The sequence below is a fragment of the Tachypleus tridentatus genome, chromosome 11, assembly GCF_004210375.1.
Source record: "Tachypleus tridentatus isolate NWPU-2018 chromosome 11, ASM421037v1, whole genome shotgun sequence".
Classification (NCBI taxonomy): domain Eukaryota; kingdom Metazoa; phylum Arthropoda; class Merostomata; order Xiphosura; family Limulidae; genus Tachypleus; species Tachypleus tridentatus.
Genome location: NC_134835.1, coordinates 43,942,440 through 43,969,532, shown reverse-complemented (window position 1 = coordinate 43,969,532; position 27,093 = coordinate 43,942,440). Strand labels below are relative to the sequence as shown.

Below are 27,093 nucleotides of genomic sequence, written 5' to 3'. Positions count from 1 at the left end.
TTATTATTATTAGCTCAACCAATCAGTAGATATGTTTAGATTCTAATGATACCAAAGGTAGGTAGTTCAGGCAATACTATTAAATGATTGTTGATATCATGAGATCATTAACGTTCACTTGTTGTCCTGAAAACAAGTAAATACACATTGCTGACTTAATTATCCCACTGGTCCATGGAAGACAAAAACAAAAAAAAAACATAGGATAATTGAAGCACTTTTATATTTCAGTAGTTAGCCCATTGTTTAATCTAAGTACAATTTTTCAATATTTTGTATTCTTATCTCAACAGCTAAAAATAAAAGAAGCAAAGTTATGTTTGAACCAGCTAATTTATGATTTGAACAAATGCCAGATTCAACATAAATAAACCCTAGATATTGTCCAACACCTAAAACTTTTGCAACAACAATTTCTGAGTGACAATTTCTCCAAAATATGTAACTTATTGTCTAGAATTGTAATAGCACAATTATTTTAAAAAATATGGGAAAATAAACAATAACAGATAATCGAAGATTGTAGGTAACAGAGGTGCTGGTAACTGAGGCACTAATGTAGCCCCCATTTCCATGTACAAATAATAGTGAAGTAATGTTAGGCATATCAGGTTCCTCTATTTAGGCTGGTTCCTGCATCCGAAAATATTTACCACGTCTGATCTAAATGAACTTTTTTCACATTTCTTTCCTTACAGCTACCAACTACTAAGGTGTGGGCCACAACAGCAATAAAACCATCAATATGAGCTCCAAGGTCTCCGAAATGTACAAAAAACACACAACGTATGTAGTTGAAAAACAAAGTTAATCTTTTTGTTCATGAATAAATTAAATAAAAAATCAAATACAATAAATATAACCTTACATGTTTTGTACAAATGGAGATTTATATGAATGAAGTGACATCCACCACAGATAGAAGTCACAGAGCTATGTTTAGTTTCTTTATTTAATTCATGGTAAATTCCCAACCACTCAATATCACTAGGATAGGTTTATGTCTACAAGAACATACCACAGCTCTTTCAAAAATAGACTTACACATGGTGAGATTGTCAACCATATAGATTCAAATAACATTTTAAAGAAAGAAGGCTTCATTGTTTTCCAATGGATGTGAAAAACTCACAACAGTAAGTATTTAAGACTGCAATGTAATCCAAAATTACATTACAATCTACAAAAATACCCTAATCTTCAAAATCAAGGCCATAATTACAAAGAACGACCCCACACCTGAAATGTCACTACAACAAAAAATGGACCTACTTCTTGGTGCAATTAACAAGAATACAAACAAGTACTAAAACTGACAAAGGTTTTTAAGCCAAAAGCTTCCAGTTACATCTCAAAACCAGAGACTGTTTCCCATAAGAAATATGACCACAGAAACTGAAACCACAATAGTCTCATTCAAACGTAACTGTAAAGTTTCTAACATATCCCAATGGACTTCTGAGCCTCTGGTCTGCTTAAGTGCAGACCAGGAAGTTGCATCTATGCACAACAGTCATCACTAAGACTGTAATAATGTGCAGTTTACTATTAATCTTTCTTTCTTCTACAAACTTTTCATAACAGAAATTTCAGAAAATAATGGATAATCATAGTAAACAGAATAAGTGTGATAAATAATAGATTATTTTACAAAATACATGGTGTGAAAATTATTTTGAATTAAACTACAAAAAACTAAATATGGGTCTTATAACTAGAAGAAAAATAACTTTTGAAATTGTGTATTTTTTATTCAAAAATCAGCAAACCCACTGAACATGGATAACATTGAAAATTCAGTCCTAAATTAATTTTACTTGATTGCAAAAAGTTGTCTTTGTATACAAAACTTATTTTTTGGAGTTTTATTATACAATACTGCTGAGGTGCAGTTCTCATACACTCAAACTTTAAGTATAAACAATTTGTTTTTGTTTATACAAGTTAAAAGGCTATCACACTAAGTTAAGATCTTACTAACTTTAATTTTTACATGTAAATAAACCTTAAGTAAAGTACAAGATTAGTGACCAAGGCAAAGTGTAATAGGGGATTTATTTTGTATAAGCTGCAATGGTAGCCACAAAAACGTGTTTGGATCTAACATAGAAAACACACTGACAAACTAGGATATGAAAAGGCACTGAAAGGTCTAGAAAAACCATTAAATATATCCACAGTAGATATCCACTGCTGCAAAACCAATGTGGAGAAGACAGATTCAAATGCTTTACAGACTAGAAAATGACTTCAAAACTGAAAAGTAAATAGCGTTGCTATTTGGAACATTACCAGACTTAACAACAAACAAATTACAAATAAATATCATTTCCAAGTCCCAAATGGAAAATGCTTTCCATTTCAAAATCATTGATAAAATAATTAGACTTACCATCAAACTAAATTAGTGAAGTACAGATGGGCTTCATCTGATACACAAGCTGCAGTGATACAATTTGCATGCTTTGAGAAATAAAAACACTAAAACAACCAGAACTGAACAACAGATTTTATCAACAAAGCAAAGGCATTCAAAAGAGTTAAAATAAACTAAGTGTGAGATATTCTCTTTAAATCAAGTTGTTTTCACTCACTTGATCTACATAGTGAGATCTTTTACATAGGTTAACAAAGAAGAAAATACGAGCCCCAACCCTAAGTTGATTGGGTACAAAGAGTTGTAATCATCAGGATGACAGACAAAAGCAAACCATCCAAGAGAGAGAGTAGTGAGAGGAGACAAAGAAGAAAGAAATGTAAAACATAAAAAAAAAGGTGCAGTCAAGGAATGTGTAAGAATATGCAGGAATAGACACGACGGGTGAGCTAAGAAGTGAAAATAAATTGATAAACACTTTCTGCTTGAGTCACCAAGGTGAAAGCAACGCCTTAGATACCTCATGGCAAATGAGAGAGAAGAAAGATGCAAGTCACGTCTGAAGGATTGAAGGAGATGAACAAGAAGAAAAAAGGGTGTCATATCTGAATAGATGCCAACTACACAGAAACTGTATGAAGAGAAAGCCAAAGATGAGATCCTGATCTGAGTAGGGACAAGGAATAACCACAGACATCCCAGGAAAACTATCCAGAACCTGGTGGAGGGGTCAAATAGGAAATAAGAAGAAAACAATTGTGAAGAGATGAGAGTGAAGAGAAGGTAAAGACAAGAGAATAAAGCTCCAGTAATGAATATGAGATATAAAGACAATCAAAGAATGCAAAAGGGAAATGACCAATGTGTTTAATATTTAATGTATGATAAGAAAATTTGAATTATATTCTACAGCTTGATACCAACAGCTTAAGGATATATGTTCATAAAACAGTAGTTGAATAAAATTTTGAATGTAAGTCAACAAATGCAATAACAGGTTCTTTAACCCATGACCTAAGGTTAATTAGCTTTAAACTTGTAACAGTATACATCTTTTTTATATTTGATGTTTACTGTTTTATTGCCCTTTAAAATGACTTGTTTGGCATAATGTTTGGAAATCACTATAAAACGTACAGTTCATGTTACTCTATAAAATTACATAACACAAAAGCTACTCAGAAGCATACCTCTTGAAAATATCTTATTTTTCTTTATTTTACCTAATCTTGACTAACCTAAAAATTTGTAATTTTTGCATTTTAGTTACTTTTATTATAATAACCAAAAAATACACAGGAAGGACAAAAACATCAAGTACTTACCTCAGTCTTTTTTGTTGTTGTTGTTTTTGACTGTAGATGATACTTTACTGCGGTGTTTTTATATTACTGGAATTACTGCCCTAAATAATGTTTCGTTTAATTAAATAATCACATACAAAATGCTGACAATGTCCCATAATTACCTCAACTTTTCCAGTTTCATCACTATGTGATAAGAGCTTGTTGATTTGTTCCCTGGGGGAAATAAAGTTTTCACTCAAAGGGAAATATATAAATTTCTCTACAGAAAAAAAAAGTAAAATACTGTCATCTGATAGATTAAAACCTTGGCTTTCTGTTGAGGATAAATAATATAATTTTAGCACTAGCCCCATGCATATTTTTCTGTACATGTCACAACATTCTTTAATAAACATTAAAAATCTAGTTAGATAAAAGCAATAGTGTTATACATACAGTTTTACAACATCTCCATCTTTCAATATGACATCAGGATCACTTCTCAGAGGTGAAAAATGGCAGATGCAGTTGTTCACAGAAACACATGTTGGAAAAGCAATACCTGGAAGAAAGGATACTGCTATACAATTCATGGAATTAAACTAAGATAGTACAAGCTACCCAAGAAAACTTAAAATTCAGTTTATAGTTGGAATGTATTAAGCTTGGGCTATTAGACATGTATAACTTAAATACGTTATTTTTTTATACTTTGTGACATTTAAACAGCTTTATTATCAATGTATGTTAATAAACTTGGCATCAAAACAGTTTATAATTTAAAGTTTATGTTCTTAATTTCAGGAGGATATACTGAAATTGATTCTCAATATTCACTTTTGTGTCACATGACAAATTTCCTCTTTGAAGTTTCATTTTTAAATTTTCTCTATACAACTTACAAGAATATCCAACCAATTAAATATACAAAGTACAGATACTTACAAACCAGAATATTGAAGTTAATATTTCCTTTGACTAAAAATGTATTTCCATTAACACTTACCACCATTGACAACATAATTATTCTCAGACATTGGCTTTTCTTATGTTAGAATTGGTCTCGTATGGCTCCAGCCATTTATCCCCACTTAAAAGCTCTGAACAATATCCAATTTACAGATTACCCCTTCCTTGATCAATGTACCCTCCATTTTGGTACTGCATTTTAGTACCTCACTTAGATAATATAATCACTTTTTTCAAGACTTGCACCAGCTCTTAGTGGGGAGGTAGGGCAGGAGATTGTGCAGCTAGAATCCCACACCAAGAAAGTGGAGGGGCTTTTGAGAGCATAATCCATACAGAAAACAAAATAAAAGTAGTACACGAGCAGGGAAACCACACTACATCCAGAACAGGTATGCTATGCCCTTCACCTGCAGCCTAGTTCCTGTATCAAGGGTGGAATACTACATGAGTAATCATCATTATAGGCCAGCCCTTACCAGATAACAAAAGTTCTACAACTTGGGGATGGAATTAAGTGGTCTTGATTCCTGTACCCAATGTTGGTGATTAGGGCAATCCTGGTAAACAAATCTATGAAAATGGCAGGAGAATGAGGCAACTGGAATAGTCCAGGGAAAAAAAAAACCAACTGAGTGGAAGAAATATCTCCATCTTGAACTAAGGAACCACAAGACAGTAGTTGCAAAAAAGGTTGATAACTGACGATGGGTCACTAGTATTCAATCTCTTCAAGGGAAACAAAAAAAATGAGAATAAAACCCTGGAGAGGAGCACAGCATCCTTACTTTTTGTAGTTTGTTTTGTTTCGAAGTTAATCACATAGCTTAATGACTCTCCTGTTCAAAAGATCTGATACCACAACTTTGAAACACAGAAGACACTTAAGCTTGGAAAATAGATGAAAAATAGAGATGAGAAACAAAATGATTTGGGTAAGTAATTGAATAACAGTAACTGTTTGGCTTCAAATGGAGTCATCCAGGGGTTTGCAAATCAAAACAGAAATTCACTCCCCACAAGGCCTGAGCTGAGTAGGCACAAAGTAGTAAGCTGTCTATGGAATGTGTGACAGCTAACTTGAAGAGAGGGAAGGCAATGAAAAGAAGCAAAGAGATAACAAAACAAGGAGGAAAAAAAGGACTGGTGATGGATAGCCTCAGCTCAAGTCTCCAGATGATTGACTAAACCTTGGCCAAGTAATTGAAAAGTACCAACTGTAAATCCCTAGAAAACGTTTCAATATCAAAGTTTAAGGCTTCATAGAAGAGGAAAAGAGAAGATGAGTAAGGAAAAAGATGGGCAGGTAAAAAGGTGAGAATGGAAAAATTGAGCATTAGAGAAAATTACTGGAGACAGGGGATCAGCTCCACAAGTGAGTAAAAGTAATTCTATGGCATACACAAATGGAACAGAAGAACAGCCAAGAGTTATAGCAAAGGAATCCTGGACTCAAGAAGCACAAGTTGTCTGTGTGGGTGTGCACGTACACAAAATACTGTTCCAGAAAATGGTCAGTATGGATACACATATTTGAAAAATGAGGAAAAGCCACATAACCTTTGGCACAAGAGCAGGGTACTAAGAAACAAGAAGAATAAAAAGGCATAGGTGAAAGTGAAAGTAAACAAACCTGAGAAATGAGATCTAGAAAGTGACATGGAAGAGTAAAAGTATCCTCAACACGTAAAGAGGAGCTTAGTGCAAATCTAGGAGGTAGAAAGGACTATCACAATTACTATCCCCGTGATTGGGTTCAGAAATGGTGGAAGGCAATTTCAACACAAGAAGAAAGAGATGAAGCAGGAAAAGAACTAACAAATCCATGATCCACTGAACAATGGTAGTAACATCCTTCACAATCAATGAGCCTCCAGTGGCCACAAACAAAGTGGAAGCAGTGTTGGCAACATCACAAGAATCTTAGGAGGAAGTAACAGTCACATTCACTAAACAATTTACTTGTTAAAGAATTGCTCCAAATCAAGTTTTATAATTCAGTAATCAAAAGACAGTGTAGTTTGAAATTGAACTTGAAACCATATGAAGTGAAATGAATGAAAATTAATACTGGAATAAAGGCTGTGCAAATCTTACTTATTTGAAAAAAAACTGAACAATGATAAACATGTCCATTCATTACAGTAGCAAGTTAAAGGATAAAATTATTTCTGAGCTAAATTGCTTTATGGGATAGACTGCACACAAGGTATGTGTCACCCTCCTGCTGGTGAAGAGCTATTGTTGCACAATGATTATATCACAGATTAGTGTAGTTCATGTTAAAATGTTTCTTTGAAAAATAGCTACAATGTGATGAGAGATAAATGGATTGTTTCAAGGTATTGAATACTTTTTCTGTACACAAAAAAAAGACTTTCTTTTGTTACAAGTTTCTCTAGAAAGTAAAACAGATTCTACTGTTCTAGATAGTTCTAATTTAACAGTATAAGTTTGTAAATCTACAGATTTTAATAAGCATTTTCATGCCCCTTATAAACATAAGTAGATAATTTCTGAAAAATGCTACAGTATGATTATTATTTGTGAAAATAACATGCTAATATGTCTGTATAATGGCCTTTCTGAGCTCAAAAATGCTTTTTAAAATCTTTAGTTCTTGCAGACACTAGTTTGCTGGTTTTACTCAAAAGTCAATAAATAACCTGGTAGCAGAAATGTTATGAATTTTTAAGACCTCAATCAAATTACTAAAACTGATATTAAAAAGAAGAACAATAAACATTATTTTAAACAATATTTTGGTCTTATCTGTGAAGCATAATTTAAAAATAAAACAAAGATTTTTAGACAGATAAAAATAGAAGCACTGAAATTACCTTTTTTTAATTCCTTTTCTTTTTTAAAGACTTTTCCAGTTTCTTCTAATAGCAGACTGTCACCAAGTTCACATATGCTAAGTACATTTTCTCCATCTTTACACTTTTCTATCAGTCTCTTTAAAACACCTTTATACATACAAGAGAAAAATTTTCATTTTCAACACATTCTATTATAAAAATACCAAGATTTCATGCTATTAATAAACTGTTCCTTTAAGTAGCAACAGAAAACAGGTTGGTATGGGTATTAACACTCTTACTGATAAGGAGAAAACAATGTTTCAACAAAGGTTAACCTGAAGATGCTAGGAAAGTCAAAACGTTGTTCTCTCCTTATCAATAAGTGTTAATACCCATACCAGCTGTTCTGAAATACATTTTTATTTCAAGTGGGTTTCTCGTCACCATGAGGAAACTAGTTTTATGGTAGTTGCTTTTCTGTCTGGAATTCAAAGAAGCTGATTCACCATTCTTTAAACAAGTGAATATGGCCTGGCACAAAGTAACTATAAATGATGTTTGGACAATATGTATTGGTTCTTCCATAACGTTATTAATAAAAAGAAGTAATCTTCTATGGTGATGCATAAACTGACTTAAATTACTTCAACAAAGAAATCTTCACTTACTGCTAGCTGTAATCTATTTATGTGCAAGGATTCTTTTTATTATAACCAAATATAATATTTGGTTTGCATATTTTGTGTATTATATGCATGAAAGATTGGAAATGTAGTTAACAATTGTTATTTTGCAACATTACAACTTCTATGTTGAAAGTGATCTACAAATCAAGTCAAGGCTGAACATTATATAAACACATACATGTTATTACCCTAATTTGGATGTGTTGTGACAAATATAAAATTAATAAAAAGAATTACACTTCTCAAACAATCCAGTTAACACTGTGAAAGTTGGTGTTCATCAATTTGATAATACTAATAACATCTCAACCAGTGTCTGTCATATCCTGCTGGCCTTTCATGAAAGGCCGTACTGACATTAGATCAGTAAAGACAAAAGTATAATAATTTGTTAACCGAGCTAAATGATCACACATTATTCTTTACTTTCACTTTAAAGTTTTTATGAATAGTTACCAATGTAGTAGTCTCCCATTGATGCTGTGTTTGCTTAACCAACTTTAGAATCAAGAAAGACTAATTTGTTGTTTCACCAATTCTTCTGAATAAAGAGCAAGTCAATAATGCAAGGAAATAACAATATATGATGATAAGTTAACAAACCAATAGCAGTCTTAAGAAATCCTTACACTGAACCTGATGTGTTATGATATGAATAAATTACATGAAATTACACTTAACAAACTCAGCCTACTTTCCACAGAGTTGTTGTTAAGTGGTTTACTAATATAAATAGAATCTAAGCCATTACTACATCTTTCATATTCCACCCAGCCTCAAGATTACTAATATTAGGTAAAAGGCCTAGTCAACACAGTATAAAGCACATACAATATGATTGACAAATTATATACTCTTCTTAATTTTAATTCAGAAGTTTTTATTAATAAATTCAAGTTAATCAAAAATTTCATTTCTGTTTCAGTAATTCTAATATAGAATATTTCAAAAACTTAAAAAGAGGGAACGTAAGCAAAAATATAAATGTTTAATGTCATCATTACACTAGTATAATGTAAACTGGTTTGGTTTGCCACCTATCAAAATATTCAATAGGTAGACATGAGGTTTAAATTATCTCAAAATTAGGTGTGACTGAAGTATATGATAAATAACTTGGTTAAAGGTTTTAGCTAAAATGACTTTTAACATCACTCTTATGTAATAATTTAAATGCTGGTATAGGAAAACAGTTACCCTTCAAAGACTAAATACACTGTAACTGGACTAACACAATTGGGATTCATAATTTCTGAAATTTTAGAATCAAAATAAATTTCATGCAGATACTTATTTGCTTGTTGAGTTTACTCTCATGTTGTCAACAATCGTGACTTTAGGTTTTGAGTGCTCTAACACAACATACAGCATGGATCAACACCCCCCAGAATTCTCCACCCTCACGACTTCTTGAGTGTGCATCAGAAGAATGTACACAAGCTCCAATTCTTCACAACAATCCAGATTTCTTAGTTACAGTTATGATAGGAACCACAAAACTCATGGATGTGTAGAGGTAAAAGATATAGGTACGTTTTTTAAATTCATTTTATTTCTTAAAATAGACAGTTCGAATCAGTTGAGGCTTTCCTCTGAAATGTTAAATGTCAGAATACTTGCACTAACATATCTGATTTGAACTTTACAGGTTGGGCTCTTTAGCAGAAAGGTAAATCAAAATCACATAAAATGAAAGATATATCAAGCAAAGTTTGAGTAGAATACAGAAGCAGAATAAAAGCTGGTTCTGTTTGATGAAGTTTTGTCTAGAACAACTGTTGACATTCAAGTAACATATCTTGACTAGACGAATACATTCAAACATGAAATTACCTAGTAAAGACTTCCATGTACACAACAGGCATGGTTCCAAGTGGTAATTATACAGGTAACAGAGAATGATTCACCTGCTAAAGACTCCATTTGGCTTAATGAATCACAACTAGAACAAATAAAATTTCAAACCTGAAGACACATCAATGTGATATAATTAAAATCTGATTAAGTTTTCAGATTCTTCAATATATTAGCTTGCAGAATATTTAAAGGATCCTGCAATTGTAAAATAGTAATACATGACATAAATTTCACATTAAAGGTGTTCAGGAACAGCATGGTAAACAGATGGGACTTGATGTACACTTTTCTAATTTAGCAGGAACAAGACTGAGAAGCATAATTCATCATAAAGTTTAAGTAGCCTTTTGCAAAATTCCCTGATAGATTCAGTGCAAGTTTACATTTTCTTATTCTAAACAAGTATTTATGATAATACTTACCTCCTTTCACACTTTAGCTTTATCCCAACAAAACTTTCTCTTCTTTTCCCATCTATGAATTGATATGAATTATATCTCACTTGCTCCAGTGTTTACACCACACTGTATTGCTGCAAGTGATTTATAAACTTGTACATCTCTCTCCACGTACGCCAGTAGTGCAGAAAAACGTTCGAATCTCTGTCGGTGTTTGGGTAAGAAAAGTTCATACCGTGGAGGGTCAGGTTCTCTGTGATCTTATGTTCTTGTCGGATTGGTATTTATAATTACAGAACTGAATATTATTTTGATACCTTTTCAGGGCAATTTCCATGTATTGTGGCTCATATATAGTGATTATTTTATTCTGTCAGCAGAATGTCAAGTTTGTTGGCGGCATATTTTAAAATTGTTTAATATATATATATGTATATTTTTATTATTTTATATATATTTTTATTTATTTTTATATTTAAAATATAAATTAACTGGGGAGAGATATTTAGGACTAGCTTCATCATGTATGATGTACCTGTCCAGTTCGCATAGTATTTCGTTTATCATCCAATTCTTATTAAAGTACATTATTGTACTATGTAGGAGTCTATCTGGTATGGTTGGTATGTTCGAATATTTGTAAATGAACTGAGATGATATAGTTCTTGGAACTCTGTATGCAGTTGTGAGGAGTGTGTTTTGGATTGTTTGTAGTTTGGTTTTAATTATTTTATTGCTTACAGTCATCCATGCTGGAGCTGCATAATTTATTACAGGTCTAATATATGTTTTATAGATTTTTAGTATGTTATATGTAGATGCTCCACTGTTTTTACCAGTTAGACTCCTAGCATAGTTAGTTCTTCGCCAGACTTTATTTTTACTTTCGTTCACATGATTGATCCAAATTAGTTTTGAATCATAGGCCAGACCTAAAACTTTTACCGATGGGGCAGTCTGGAGTAGTGTGCCATTCATATATAATTCTGGCTGTTGTTTTTTTTGTGTTTTGTCAATTTCGTAAAGACTACGAGTTGTGTTTTTTGCTGTGTTTATTTTTATTCTATATTTTTGACAGTATTCACTTATTCTATTTAGTTGCGGTTGTATGTTAGTGGCTGCTATCGTGGGTGTTGCGGCACTTTTCCAGACTGCCACATCATCTGCGAACTGTGAGGAGAATCCATGATTCGGATCCTTCAGTGGCATATTGTTTACATACATGATAAAGAGTATAGGGCTAACTACCCCTCCCTGAGGGACACCAGCTTCAGGAGTAAAGTATTCAGAAAATGTTCCCTCAACATTTACTCTACACTTTCTGTTTTCCAAAAAGTTAGATAACCAGCGAATAATTCCTCGCGGTAGTTCCATTTCATTCATTCGGAACCTTAGACCATCGTGCCATACAGTGTCTAATGCTTTCTCGATATCAAGGAAGCAAGCGACAGTACATTCTTTTTTATTGAAGCTATCTATTATGGTTTCGGTTAATCTGATTAGGTGGTCTGTCGTTTGTCTAAATTTCCTGAATCCATTTTGTTCTTTTGGTAATTTTGATGTTAGCTCCAAGAATGTGGAGAGTCTATTACTGATTATTCTTTCAAGAATTTTTCCTACACAGCTGGTCAGGCTGATTGGTCGGTAGCTATTAGGTTTATTTGCTGCCTTTCCTTCCTTATGGAACATTAATACATTTGCAAGCTTCCAAGAAACTGGGATGTATCCTGAGGATAGAGATAGGTTAAAAAGTGAATTTAGGTGGTCAAACAATTTCGGAGTGCCTTTTTTAGAAGGGTAGCTTGTATTTCATCTTCATCTGGTGCTTTGTTTTTTGTGTTTTTATTGCTTCGAGTAGTTCTTGAAGGGATATTTCATTTGTTAGTAACGTGCTTGTATAATCTGTGTTGGAACTTCTATTTGTATCAGTTATGCTTATTGGAAAAATTGGTTCAAATTGATGTTTATTGTTTAATATGTGATTAGTGACTTTATTGTAGAAATTTGTATCCATATCTGGATCAGTATGAGTTTTAAAAGTATTTTGAAGTTGATCTTTGAAAGCTTTGGCTATTTCTTTATTTGTGTGTGCTATAGTGTTATTATGTTCGAGTGCAGGATATTTCTTTGTGACTGTATTTTCATTGGTGAGTCTTTTAAGATGTGACCAGAATTTTTTCGGGTCAGTTTTATCATTTAGTTTTGAGCAGTAGTTGTCCCATTTATCTTGTTTTTGTTGTTTTATTTGTGTTCTGATGTGATTTCTAATGTTGTTTATTTGCGTTTTGGTTTCTCTGTCTCTTGTTATCATGTACTGTTTTCTTAATTGTCTTCGTTTTTTGATTAGATTGATTATTTCTGTGGTGGGTTTCCATGTGTTGTTTGTTGTTTTATGGTGTTGTTTTGGTATTGTTAACTTGGCTGCTTTCTGAAGGCACTCCGTAATTGTTTGACAGTAGTTATCCATTTCAATATGGGTTTTAACTTCTTTTATAACTTTATTAGGTAATAGGTTGTCTAATTCCTGTTTGTAATTTTGCCAATTTGCTTTTCTGTTATTAAATTTTTCTTTCCTAAGTGTTATATTTTTTTATGGGGGCGAGATCGAAGACACAATATATTGGAAGGTGATCACTGTCAGCATCTTTTCCCACTTGAAATTTTATTATTTTTTGGCTCAGATTATATGTACACATGCACAGGTCTAGTATGTCACTGGAGTTAGTCACTGGCATACGCTGTATGTGTAGGGGTGGTATCATTTAATAAGACTATATCGTTATCATCTATGAATTGTAATAGACTTCTACCATTGTTGTTTGAGCTCCGGCATCCAAAGGTAACATTTTTACTATTTAAGTCACCCATAACTATGGAGTTTTGGTTGTGGGAAAAGATGTTGCTGAGTAATGCTATTTCTATTTGTTTATTAGGTGAGCAGTAAATTCCTGCTACAGTTACTTTTGTTTTATTTCTTTGCAGGATATCGACAGTAACATGTTCGTTGTTACTGCTCAGTTTAATTTCTATTACTGATAGCTCCATTTTGTAGAGCAGCATAATGCCTCTGTTTTCATTATTTTTATTTATTCTGTCTTTCCTTATTGTTGAATAATTTGGTATTTTAAATCTATTGTTATTGTATATCAGAGTTTCGCTTACTATTATAATGTGGGGGTTAGTTTCTTGTATTAGGTCTTCGATCTCATGTTTCTTGGAAGCTATTGCACCTTGGATGTTGATATATACTACTGTGAACATTATGCTGTGAGCATGTAACCAGTAAGTGTTGATATTATGTAGGGTATGTGTGGTGTGATGTGTTTTTTGGAGATATTAATCAGTAATTCGAAGCAGTTGGTTGTTTGGTTCGGTTTTGTGTATTCTGTTACAAATTCTGAAAATATGTTTTTGATTATGGTTGTGAAAAGGCTTGTTTTATCTGGTGTGTTAGTATTCGTTTCTTCGAAGGTGGTGCTGTTTTCTTGTGGCTTTTGTGTTTGTGTTAAGGTATTCTTTTCCTGAGTAATAATGTTCTGTTCTTGCTGTTTGTGGGGTTCTTTTCCTTTTAACATTTCTGCATATGTGGTTTTAGTTGTTTTATTAAATTCTGTTGATATGTCTCTTTTTGGTTGTCTGTTTGTATTTGGTTGATTCTGTTCTGATGATGGTGTTCTTATCTGATATATACGTTGTTTTATTTGTTTGTATTTATCACATCCTTTATAGTTGGCTGTGTGGGTTTGACCACAGTTACAACATTTGGGTGTTTCTTTATCTTTTTTTGCACTGGGAGATATGGTGTTCCCTGCCACAGCCGCAGCACCTCGGTGTTGCTAAGCAGGCTACAGAAACATGTCCATATCTTTGGCAATTGTAACATTGTGTTACTACAATTGCCAGAGTTCTTAGTTGTTCTACTTGGTATTTTTGATACCAAAGCGTTATTCCATTATTTAGTAGTTTTAGAATGTTGTAACTGTCGTCTATGTCTATATGTATAAGATTAGTGGGTGCCTGTGTTTTCTTTGAGATTATTCGCTGTATATTATTATGTGGAATGCCTTGTTCTTTCTTTAGTGATTTCTTCAGGTGGCCGCTGCTGTACTAGTAGTCTTTGTAGTCAATCGCACTGGTAATGTGTTACATATTTTTTCAGCTGTATTAGTTGGGGAAGTCTATCTATTCAATCTTTCCTTTTCAGCGTCGAGAGAACACGTCTGTAACTTTCTCACTGTCGCCAAAGAATCCCGTAAACGTTTGTTTGTTTGTTTTTGAATTTCGCGTTAAGCAACTCGAGGGCTATATGCGCTAGCCGTCCCTAATTTAGCAGAGTAAGACTAGAGGGAAGGCAGCTAGTCATCACCACCCACCGCCAACTCTTGGGCTACTCTTTTATCAACGAATAGTGTGATTGAACGCCCCCACGGCTGAAAGGGCGAGCATGTTTGGCGCGACGGGGATGCGAACCCGTGACCCTCGGATTACGAGTCGATTGCTTTAACCACCTGGCTATATCATATGTGTGTGTTTTTCTTTTACCAAAGCCACATCGAGCTATCTGCCGAATCCACCGAGGGGAATCAAATCCCTGATTTTAGCGTTGTAAATCGGTCATGCACTGATGTCATAGAAACTTATTAGGTGACTTAAACAGTGTAGCTTACTGCCACTTAGAGTAGTCTACTGTTAAATGAGAGTAAAGATATATTTGACTAAAATATACCAAACATTGCGACATTATGAAAACAGAAAGTTACTGTATTTTGTAACTATAACTTACGAGTTTGGTTTATATTTAATAAAGATTTAAGTATTATCGTACTAGCAAATCGACAGACAGACACGAACGAACGTGATTGTGCATTATTTTAATAGGACAATCTACGAGAAGAGAAAACAACGCGATTCCCTATATAACAATGTATGTATGGAATAGCCACGCGTTTTAGTAATTATGCGTTCCAACAATAGTCTGTACGTCATGTTGCCTAGCAATTATGATTAACTTAATATTGTTGTTAAGAAAGACGCTGAGAGTATCGAATTAAAACTTGAGCTATGAAGTTTAACAAATCTTTGCTGTTTCCAACTGCAGATATTACGTTAATTAAAGAGGTTTGTTTTTCATTCTTTGTTTTCATTTTTTAAGTTTAAAATTGATGGACAAGTCAGAGTGAAGGTAACCTTTATAAACGTATCACATTCCATGAAAGAGCAAGTGTATAGATTATACTTTCATGTTAAAATGTGTTCAGTATACACCGTCATTGTTATCAACCTAATAATCTGCGCGAAGCCTAATACTTTCCCTTGTAAACATGGAGAGCTTTGGCCCCAAAGTGTGAAGACAAAATCTTTCTGTTAAGTGTTTTTTTTCTACTCTGATTACTGTCTACAGCTACTAAATGTTTTTCTCACGTAGCATTTCAGTATAAGTTTACAATGTTAGTAAATACTTCCTCTACAGTCATGCAGATAGTCTAGTTGTTTTGAGCCAAAGAACGCCAAATCAATCTCCATCAGTCTATCAGAGAAACGGCTGTATTATTATAAACCATATTTACAATATATTTATCGAAACTGAATGAAAAGTACTTGTGCCCGATTCTCGTATTATCTCTGTCACTTCAGTGTGGTGCATGTTAAACCTTTGAGTAATATATCATTAATTGTTCCCGTACTTCTACATAAGTTTTAACACTTCCAACGCCTTGACAGTGTTTTCTTAAATAATTCATACATTTCATTTTATTTCTCTTATATATATCATTTTAGTATTAACAGAAAGTTTCTGTCTTTTCATTCTTCACACAGTATAACACTAATTCTTGTATTATGTCTACCACTTCAATGTAGTGCGGGAGTTCGATTTCTTTGTGGCTTTGTTGAAAAAAAAAACACTCACACACACACAACGCCATTATCCGCGATTCCTCAAGGTAGACATCGCAAACAGTCCATTGTGGTTTTACTATAAAACCACAAACAAACAAAATGATTAATTGACAAAATTTCAAACATTATAAATTGAATATATCAATGATTTGGTTTACATAAGAAACGAACAATTAACGTATACAGCTCAGCCGCATATGAATATTACGGCCATACTGATCTTTATAGATTTATATCTTTATTTATTTTACTCAATATACCGACGTCGAAACAGTCAAATGTTGTTTTTCGTTTGTTTGAAGCTAAGAACATTGTTAAACCATGGTTTATCTGTGCTCTGCCCATCACGTGCATCGAAATCCGGTTTCTAGCTTTATCATAAGTCCAACATACCTCTGTGCCACTTAGGGGACATCAAATTTAATACTAATTATATATACCCATTCTTTCCAACTGAAATTAGGGTTCTAATATCGGCAGTGGGCAGAGCACAGAGGGATCATGATGAAACTTTGTTCTTAACAATAGACAAAGTTTTCCTTCTCTAATGTCCCCCTCCGGTATAGGGGTAAGTCTAAGATTTACAACGCTAAAATCAGGATTTTGATTCCCATTGGTGGACTCAGCAGATAGCCCGATGTGACTTTGCTTTAAGAAAAACACACAAATATGGAATAGCCGAGTGGTTAAGGCACTCGACTCGTAATCCGAGGGTCGCGGGTTCGAATCTCTGTCACACCAAACATGCTCGCACTTTCAGCAGTGGGGGGCGTTATAATGTGACGGTTAGTCATACTATTCGTTGGTAAAAGAGTAGCCCAAGAGTTATCTCTTGTTTTACAGTCCTAAATTACGGACGGTTAGCGAAGATAGCTCTCGTGTAGCTTTGCGCGAAATTAAATAATAAAGAAACCCTTAATACTGTAAAAGTTCAGTATTATTGTACTTGCAAATCGACAGACAGACATGCACGTGCATGATTTCGAATGTTTTGAATAAGACAATCTACGGAAAGAGAAAATAAAATGATTCCCAATATAACAATATATATATTGGAGAGCTAGCGCGTTTTAGTAACAATGCGTTCCAACAATAGTCTATACGTCATGTTGCCTAGAAATAATGATTAACCTTATATTGTTGTTAAGAAATAGGCTGAAAGTATCGAATTAAAACTTGAGCTATGAAGTTGATCAAATATTTGCTGTTTGCTACTACAGAGAGTCCATCAATTAAAGAGGTTTGTTTTTTATTATTTGTTTTGTTTTTAAGTTTAAAATTGTAGGACAAGTCAGAGTGAAGGTTACCTTTATAAACGTATCACATCCCATGAATGAGCAACAAAAGTGTATAGTTTTTCCTTTTATGTTAAAATCTGTTTACTAAATGCCAACGGGGCCCGGCATGGCCTAGCGCGTTAAGGCGTGCGCCTCGTAATTTGAGGGTCGCTGGTTCGAGCCCGAGTCGCGCCAAACATACTCGCCCTCCCAGCTGTGGGGGCGTTATAATGTGACGGTCAATCCCACTTTTCGTTGGTAAAAGAGTAGCCCAAGAGTTGGCGGTGGGTGGTGATGACTAGCTGCCTTCCCTCTAGTCTTACACTACTAAATTAGGGACAGCTAGCACAGATAGCCCTCGAGTAGCTTTGTGCGAAATTCAAAAACAAACTAAATGCCGACATAGTTATCAACCTAATAATCCGCGCGAAACCTAATACTTTAGTTAGCAAACATACGAGGACAGCTTTGAGTAATATATTATTAATTGTTCCCTTATTTATACACAAGTTTTAACACTTCCAACACCTTGTCAGTGTTTTCTTAAATAATCGATACGTTTCATTTTCTCTCCGTTATATATATCATTTTAATGTTTTACATTAGGTTTAATCTTAGTTTAAACAAGTCTTTTGACAAACATTTAGTTTTCTCTTACACGTATGGGGTGGCACGAAGTAACGTGTTTTTGGCTTCTTTATCTCATGGTCCCAATGGATATGAATCCTTGGGGTGGCTATCCTTAAATATATAGCACTATTCGCTGATACTTTTATAACACACCACAACATAAAACGCAGATCGTGTTTGTCAGCATCATATCTCGAACTCGAGATCCTCGATTCCCTAATCTGCTATGGTAACGACAATGCCACACTCAGGCCACTTTACGTTAGTGTAATGTATTTAGTGATCTATTAAACACTGTGCTAGCGACCACCAGCTTCTACAACGTGCTACATTATACACTCAAGTCTTAAAGGTTCGTGTTATATTATAAGAAACAAAACTCGAATATTATTGTCGTATTACACTCCACTCATCATTGTCCTTTTATTAAATCTTTTATTACTATTATGAAAAGAAAGGTGATTATCATCACTAATATTTATCTATTTGTTCACTTTATTTTCAGAATTACAAACCCATGTTTTGGCAACGTATTCTTAGATTTGCTTGCCTGGTTTTGGTTGCCACAGTGGTGGAAGGACAGAAGATATATGACAATCTTTATCCTGACAAGTCTTCTTCCACTGATAAAAACGAACTACCGAAAATACCAAATCAAGGGTACAATAAGCAGAATGACATCCCTGCAGTAACGCATAAAAATAAACTAATGTATCAATATTTAGGCAATTGGATAATGAATACTTCAAAAAAATATCTTGATTTCGTTGGATCTGATCGTAATAATCCTGAACAGTATAACCACGATTACAGACTAGATCAGCGGCCATCCTACGGAAGTAGTTCTGAATTAAAGAAAATTGATATACCCATGAAAGATCAAAGTATATACAAATTTCTAAACAAAACTCATAATAAACATTACAAAAAGTTTAATTACGGAGACGCCGACAAAGAAGAGCACACTAAAACAATTTCAGTTATAATGGGACAATCCAGAAACTTTTTTGGGATAAAATCGAACTACTGAAAAGAGCAAATCAAGGGTACAATAAACAGAATGGCATCCCTCCAGTAACGCATAAAAATAAACAAATGTATCAATATTTAGCCAATTGGATAATGAATGCTTCAAAAAAATATCGTGATTTAGTTGGATCTAATCGTAATAATCCTGAAAAGTATAACCACGATTACAGACTAGACCAGCGGCCTTCGTACGGAAGTAGTTCTGAATTAAAGAAAATTGATATACCCGTGAACAAAGACAAATTTCCAACAAAGAAGAGCACAAAGAAGAGCACACTAAAACAATTCACAATTTTCCTTTCGCTCAAGAAAGAAATTTATGCATGATATTATACTGAAAGAAACTCTTAATTATATTATGAAACGTTTAATTAATGAAATGGCTAAAGAGCGAAGCGTTACTGGTATCAATCATACAAGAAGCACAGAAGAGCACACTAAAAACAATTCACAATTTTCCTTTCGCTCAAGAAAGAAATTTATGCATGATATTGTACTGAAAGAAACTCTTAATTATATTATGAAAGGTTTAATTAATGAAATGGCTAAAGAGCGAAGCGTTACTGGTATCAAACACACAAGAAGCACATCAACCGAGATTCCTACTACTGTTATACCATTGAAGTAAGTATGATTTTCTGCCCAATGTACGTGTATGTTAAATATTTAGCTGCATGACAAGTTTAAAACTTTAAACAGGTACTTTATAGACGTATCATATATACTATGTTTAGATAATTAGTTGTGAGCACAAAGGAAATTCTTTGGTTTAGGTTTACGATTGCAGACTAGGTAGACTAATTGTGTTTTTTTTTAAACCTAACGTTTAAAAGAATAGAAAAATCAATAATCCAGACGCTTTTGGAAAGTGGACTTTCTTTCATCGGGAGTATTTATTTTATTACTGTTTATTTTACTGCCCGTAGATTTTCATCTGTTATAAAACACCTCATTTTGCTTACAACGGCTTGTATGCGATTTGTTGAAGGTTTCTACAGTAGGCTAACATTTCAACATCTAAATCATAGCTTCAACATTATGATCATTAAATATACGAGGGGTCCGTATGGCCCCAGGTGTAAGGTGGATATTTTAACGTGCACTAACAAATGTTAAAACTAATAAATTTAATTTATCTGATTTAGCATTGATATTTGACATTTTTCATCTTTAACAAACAAATGATTTAATTAGGGATACCTGTTCCACAAAGCTTCATTAAATGCCTATGGTAAACTCAGTCCTTTTTCTTTTCTTAAAATAGTTTGCCTTTTTAACACAGTCTTAGTCCTATTCTTTGTTTTCATGTGTAAGAAGTTTCCCACTAATCTAAAGTACTGTAGAATCACATACAATATTCCTCTTTTTTTATTTTTCCTTGTAGGTAATGTAGTATTAACAATTTGTTTACTGTCAAGGTTTTTTATTTATCATGTCTTCATGGACTGTTCCTGTGTTAGATATTTAAAATATCAATTCTTTGTAATAATTTTCATCGATGTAGGTATTTTGTAAAAAAAAAAATACATTTTTGGCATTTTTGTTTATTTATTACTTAGGTGGAAAAGGGCGAATTTCAATGAAGACTTACTAAACCAGCCGAGGAAGCAAGGATAGCCAACCTATCATGAATGGTCATCACATGCAGAAAAAAAAAGTGTACATTACTTGATCTTATCCTTGCTGTACCCTGTGACATGATGTTGCCTTTGTTCTTTGTATTTTGACACTGATTTTCTCAAATTAATGTTTATATTTGTTGATCTTGGTTAATATTGACACAATATGAGAATATTTTTTCTTCATCTTATTAGTGTTTATTATTATTATTATTATTATTATTATTATAATACTTCTTTCTGCAATTTTTTTATTTGAAGTAGAAAATTTCAAAAGATGTCTTGGTTTGAGAAACATTTAATGAAAGTAAGTTATTTCAGTCTTTTGGTTATGGGAAAGAAATAACAGGTTCTATTTGTGTTTAGTAGTATTTTTTTGAAGCCTAAGTTATGAAGGTAATTGTTTAGATGTCTAAATCTGCAGATGTCCATTCTGTTTTGTAAATAATATGAACATTCAGTGGAGGATATTTTTTGTGTGCATATAATTTAAAACATTTTCTGTCGGTGTGTTATGGTTGTGGTTATCTTTCAAAATTTATTTTATCAGTAAAAATGACTAAGTGTGTAGTTTGAATGATACTTTTGTCTTTACAAAATTAAACGCCCTTTTGGAAAAAATGAATGGCATTATAAGTTATTTCAAGGATACCATGCACTGAAATTATGTCAGACCAACCATTTTTCTTGTCATAATTACTTTGATATCAGCTGTGGTAACTTTACAAAGAAACACATTCTGATTTGTTTACATTGTTCAGGTAACCAAGAGTAATGTGCAGTGGTGTAATTAAAGAAGAATGCTAACATTCAAGGATATTTTATTTTTAAATTGTACTTTTAAATTAAATCCTTCTTGAGATTTTACATCATTGACAGGTCAAGACTACATTAATTTTTTGGGTAAAATCTCTGGATAAGCAAAAAAAAAAAAAACATAAATGAAGTCGTTTAATTTTGAAGCATCATTTAACAAGGGAATGAAATTTGAAAGCCTTCTGTACACATTTTGAATTTTTAAAAGTACAAGTATTATTGCAAAAGAATAAATATATGAAAACTGACTCATTTTACCAAACCAAACAACGAACTGGCATATGGAACTTGCTCTACAAGGTGTCTTAATAACAACAAGATCAAAGCATAGTTCCATAATCATCATTATTGTTATTTGTATATTCTGTGGCACCTTAAATTGTTATTTTTCATGCTACATTTTACTTGTCGATGTGTAAAACGTCAGAGATAATATTCTTCTAAAAATGTATATACATTTTACCTGTAACGTTCTGATGTACATTAATATTCTAACACGTATAAAATGAGAAAAAACGTAAACAGATGGCCAGTAGAAGACTTAGAAATAGGAGGTACTAACGTCGACACGATGGACGAAAATTGCGATAGTTTCAAAAGTAAAGAATATAAAGAAACTTAAATATAATGAATGTTAAAAAAAGAAATAATTTGAATATATGAGGCCCTGAATCTCTAAACTCAATACTTCAAAAACCTTTATTTACATATACACCTTCAACGTATGTAAATTTTTCTTTATTCAGACCGAGCCTCTCAGTGGCTCAGCAGTAAACTGAGGGATTTTAACACTATAAGTTTGTTGCTCTTTCCCCTGTGGATGGCAGGCTCAGTGCAGATTTCTGGATATGTGAGTTTCCACCTAAAATTCGTGTTATAGGAAATTTTAAAGGCTGTCAATGTTTGAGAAACAGCGTGAGGTTTAATTTCTGTGTCACATTCTTGTTAAAAACGCTCAAGTATCTGCGGTCATGTGGCTGCAAGTATACAATGTCCTTATATGTAAAAATATAGGGCACAGTGACCTTAGTTAAAGTCGTCGCGAGAACGAGACAGCGATTTGATAATTAATCAAGACAAATTATCTTCATTCATTCTACCCCTATGTATGGCCATTACTTAAGTAATTAAATAAACACAAAAGTAACTTTATCAAACCTCACTCATTTTAACTGTAATACAGAATTGTGCATTTGTGTCTTTTAAGAGAAAAATAATATGGATAACTCCATCCATATGGGTATTAATAGGAGCTAAATAGGTATCAATTATAGTTAACAATGAACTCCATACTATATACATATTGCTGTGTATATAAACAAACCTATTCCATATAATTTGAAGTTGCCTCTTTTCATTACATTCTGATTTCAAAACATATGTACGGTATTTAAGACGTAAAATAGGATAAAATACAAACATAGAAAAATGTTACTGCTTATGTAGGTGAGGGTAATGGTAATGTAGTTTTGGTATGTTTGAGTTTTTCGAAAGCATTTAACAATGTGATACATAGAAGGCTTGTGAAAAAAAAAGTCTCGAAAGATGTGGGAAATAAGTTAGCAAATTGGGTAGAAGAGTGGCTGGATAAAAAAGGCAGAGAGTTGTTACAAATGGAGTTCAGTCAAACTAGACTAATGTCACAAGTGGGGTACTTCAGGGCTCACTCTTAGGACCTTTGATCTTTTTGATCTACATCAATGATATAGGTAAAGGAATAGTCAATAAATATTTAAATTTGCAGATGATATTAATGTCTTGGTTGTTGCTGATTGTAAAAAGGATGCTGCTGCTTTATAAAAGGATTTATATCATTTATTGAGTTGGGCTAATAAATGGTAGGTGTTTTTTATATATTAAATACATGATTATAATTCGCAAATTGAATTATAAGTGATCCATATTTCTTTGTTTTCCAATGTAAATTTTAAATCATTATTCTGAGCGTGTTTATAAATGGAGTGTCCGAATAATTTGCCTCTAAAACGTTTATTACATGTCCCTTTTAAAAAGTAACAACATTTCGTAAGCACCATGCTACGCACCTTAAACCAAAATGTACTTATGATACATCCCTTTCTACTGCTACCTGTAAGGTAACAAGAAAAGAATCGTTTTCCATTCTTTACTATTGTATTTAAAGCCTTGTCTACTTGGTCATTTGGAGACAATGTGACAAAAGGAGATTTTCGACTTAAACCATCTGTAGCATTGAAAAGAATTTTGGCGAACTAATGATGTAGAAAAAATTTCCAGTTTTCAGAGTAGTGACGCCACTTTTCTCCCGTGTATTCTTAAATACATGATCACCATCAGTATAGGGGTGTCGGGTAAATGCTGCTATATTATCTGTAGATGTTTTTTTATCGACTGGATGTGACGTAATCTGTTTCGTTTCTCCTGGAGAAATGGAAGTTTCACAAGGAATATTCATATGAAGTCTTATTACAATTTTCCAAACACACCACGGGTACTGAAACTGCTTTGAAACTTTAAGCTCTTTACTGCTGAGCTACGTGGGGGAAGGTGGGGTGAAAAACTTTAAAATATATCAAATTTTGGGAGGCAACAATGCCATACTTCTGAAGTTTGAAAGGTATATAGTTATCTGCAATCTAAAATTTAAATATAAAAATGAAAGATGAAAGATATTAAATAATTAAATAGTGGTAAAAAGTTTATATGTGTGTAAACACAATGAAAATATACGTGAGCGCATGCGTCTCAATATCTACCAGCTCAGGTATATTTATATTCACACACATGCGTTATAGAAAAGCAAATCTTTCAATCCTACCAGCCCGGCATGGCCAGGTGGTTAAGACACTCGACTCGTAATCTGAGAGTCGCGATTCGAATCTCCATCTCACCGAACATGCTTGCCCTTTCAGCCTTGGGGGCGTTTTAATGTGATTATTCTGAAATAGTTAACATTGTGGTCTTTGTGGTCTATCTTGATCAGAAATTCAAATCATATGAATGTATTCACGCAAAATTATTGTGATACCATTCAACCTATTTCTCTAAAAGATTGTCCATAATATATTTATCTAACAAACTGATGCAATAAATAATGCGTTTTAATGCAGAGGTAAACCAGTGCTTGTATCTTAGTAATGCTGTTGTGTAAAAATATACAATTAATTTCTTCTGGTGTCTTCAATCATGCATGATAAAATATATCTCATAGTTTTTCTTGTTGATATCAAGTGAATGTTTTATTCTTAAATTTCTTCAATGTTTTTGAGGTATCTCATTTTTAAATATTTTTTTTTTATTTTGATGCACTTTGTTTTAACTGCTATAGAATGGTTGATTTATTTCTCTTTTTATCTATCTGTATCTCTTAGCATTTATTTGTATCTATCAGTAACCAACACATATTGTTTGTAACTTTTCAAGACCTAAGCTTCGTGAAAAAAATAAGTAAAATGAGAAGAAAACAATATCATAAATGGATAAATACATCATGTAGATATTAACAAAATACTAGTTTAGCGTTGTAGATAGTTAAAAAATACTACATTTTAGCGTAGCTATTCATGCATGTACACTATACTTTATCAAATTTTAGCAGGCTTTTGCTTTAAAAATACATTTTTAAAGTGTTTTATAATATTCTGTTTTTTGTTGTTGTTCTTTTTTGAATAACATAGTATTTATGTTTGGGAGTTTGAAAACTACATGCAAAAATATAAGAGGTAAACATTTTTGAAACTGTTTTGCTATTATATTGTAGACACGTTTGTGGAATACTGAAGGTTAAGTACCATACATTAAAATTATTTTGAATATGCATATCAATAAATCACGAGACAAAAACAGCAAGACAAAATTAAGTCGATTTGTTTTCTATCCATTCTAGTTACCAGCGAAAGTCAACATTCCCATTATTTCATAAAGGTCGAATAATCAATAGGTACACTTTTGAGCTGAAGCGTAATAACCATTCAATGTGCATCATCCAATCAAAAAATGGCATCGATTTATTCCCTCAAGAAATTGTGCACAAGTATACTTATATTATCAAAATTAAAGAATAACCTCACACTTGATATTTATGTGACAAAATTGTAATTTCCATTAGAAATAATTTACCTTTGTGTTTGTTGTTCGTAATAAAAAAACAAAAAATTGCTATTACTTTGAAATATGGTCTTAAATTTTACAACTTAGAAACATTTTGTAAGGTTGAAATTTCACAGTAATAAAAGAAATTATAAAATATCTGATTTTAGTTTATGCGTGTTTTTATTTAAAAAAACAATGGCCATTTTAATTTATTGCCACTAGATGGCAAACTTTAGCGCATGGTCGAAATGTTATTTTAATCTATGAGTTGTTTATGAATCTTCAGCTATCAAAAACAAGGATAACTTTCAATCAAAAACATTTAATTTGCACCACCATTCAGTTTTTCTTTCTACGCACTGCTATTTGTATACTTAGTAAATTTTTATCATATAGAATTTAAAGTTTCCATCACTGAAGCAGTTTAAAGCTTAAGAATTGCTTTTCATAACATGAAGTTTACAAAACAACACATCTATAATTCTTACGCTTGAATTTTCTTCCGCTCATTTAGAGATTAGATAGAATATTTATCACGAATGATATTTTTAAGTAATATAAATAATAGCTAATTACGTTGAATATGAGTTGCTTCTGCACAGAAAATTAATGTTTTAATATTCTGTTAGTTTTAAAATAATATGTGAATGTTTGGATGGGAATAATGATTAAAATATCAATAATTTTTAAGGTCTAAGGTGAGAGATAAAGTTACACTTAAAAAATTAAAGAAAATTATAAATAACATTTACCGGTGTCTTCATTTGTAGCAATTACATTTATTTTATTTTTTATCACGAGGGAAAATAATAAATTATAAAATGAAAAAAATAAAACCTAGAGCCCTAACATCAACATCGTGTTGATCATGATGGCAGGCTAAGAATGATAACGGATAATATAAACTTTGAAACTGTGCAACAACATTGTATTCAGAAATCTTAGCTGTGAAGATGATAAAACAATACAGTTACGTGGTATTTTATATTAAGTACCTAATTCGTAGAACATAGAAGTCCAAGAAGAAACAAAATATATTTCTTACGTCGAATTAGATATTAAACTGTTCTAGAAGCATTTTAGTCTAGTGTTGTTAACGATTTTGCAAAATCACACTCGAATTTAACATTTTATAAATGACTTGGACAACAGTGGATTTTACTAGTGATGCTGCGAGTATTGTACGGTGAGGCCGTAATAGGACTATGTGGACACATCGTCCGATATACGACTCATGAATCTTCACGGACTTGGCAAGCTTTCAATAAACATTATTAGTCTTATCTACATAAAATATCACAATTTCTAATAAAGTATTTGTATTAAAATTAATGTTTTAATATATGGAGTCCAAGTAGTCACTTCTCCTAGTGTAA

At 32.7% G+C, this 27,093-nt stretch overlaps 1 protein-coding gene across 1 annotated transcript; it reads left to right on the top strand.

The window, feature by feature from the left end:
* Positions 1 to 13,135: 13,135 nt before the first annotated feature.
* LOC143231355 (uncharacterized) lies at positions 13,136 to 19,212 on the top strand. The gene is made up of 2 exons (XM_076465897.1): positions 13,136 to 13,216; positions 18,688 to 19,212. Exons 1-2 carry the CDS (start codon positions 13,166 to 13,168, stop codon positions 19,210 to 19,212), a joined length of 576 nt encoding a protein of 191 aa, XP_076322012.1. The 5' UTR covers positions 13,136 to 13,165.
* Positions 19,213 to 27,093: the final 7,881 nt, after the last annotated feature.

Excerpts from the sequence above, each read along its gene's own strand:
- LOC143231355 (XM_076465897.1), top strand. The coding sequence starts at position 13,166 with ATGAATTGTAATAGACTTCTACCATTGTTGTTTGAGCTCCGGCATCCA. Across the intron at positions 13,217-18,687 it reads TTGAGCTCCGGCATCCAAAG|AATTACAAACCCATGTTTTG; the intron begins GTAACATTTTTA and ends CTTTATTTTCAG.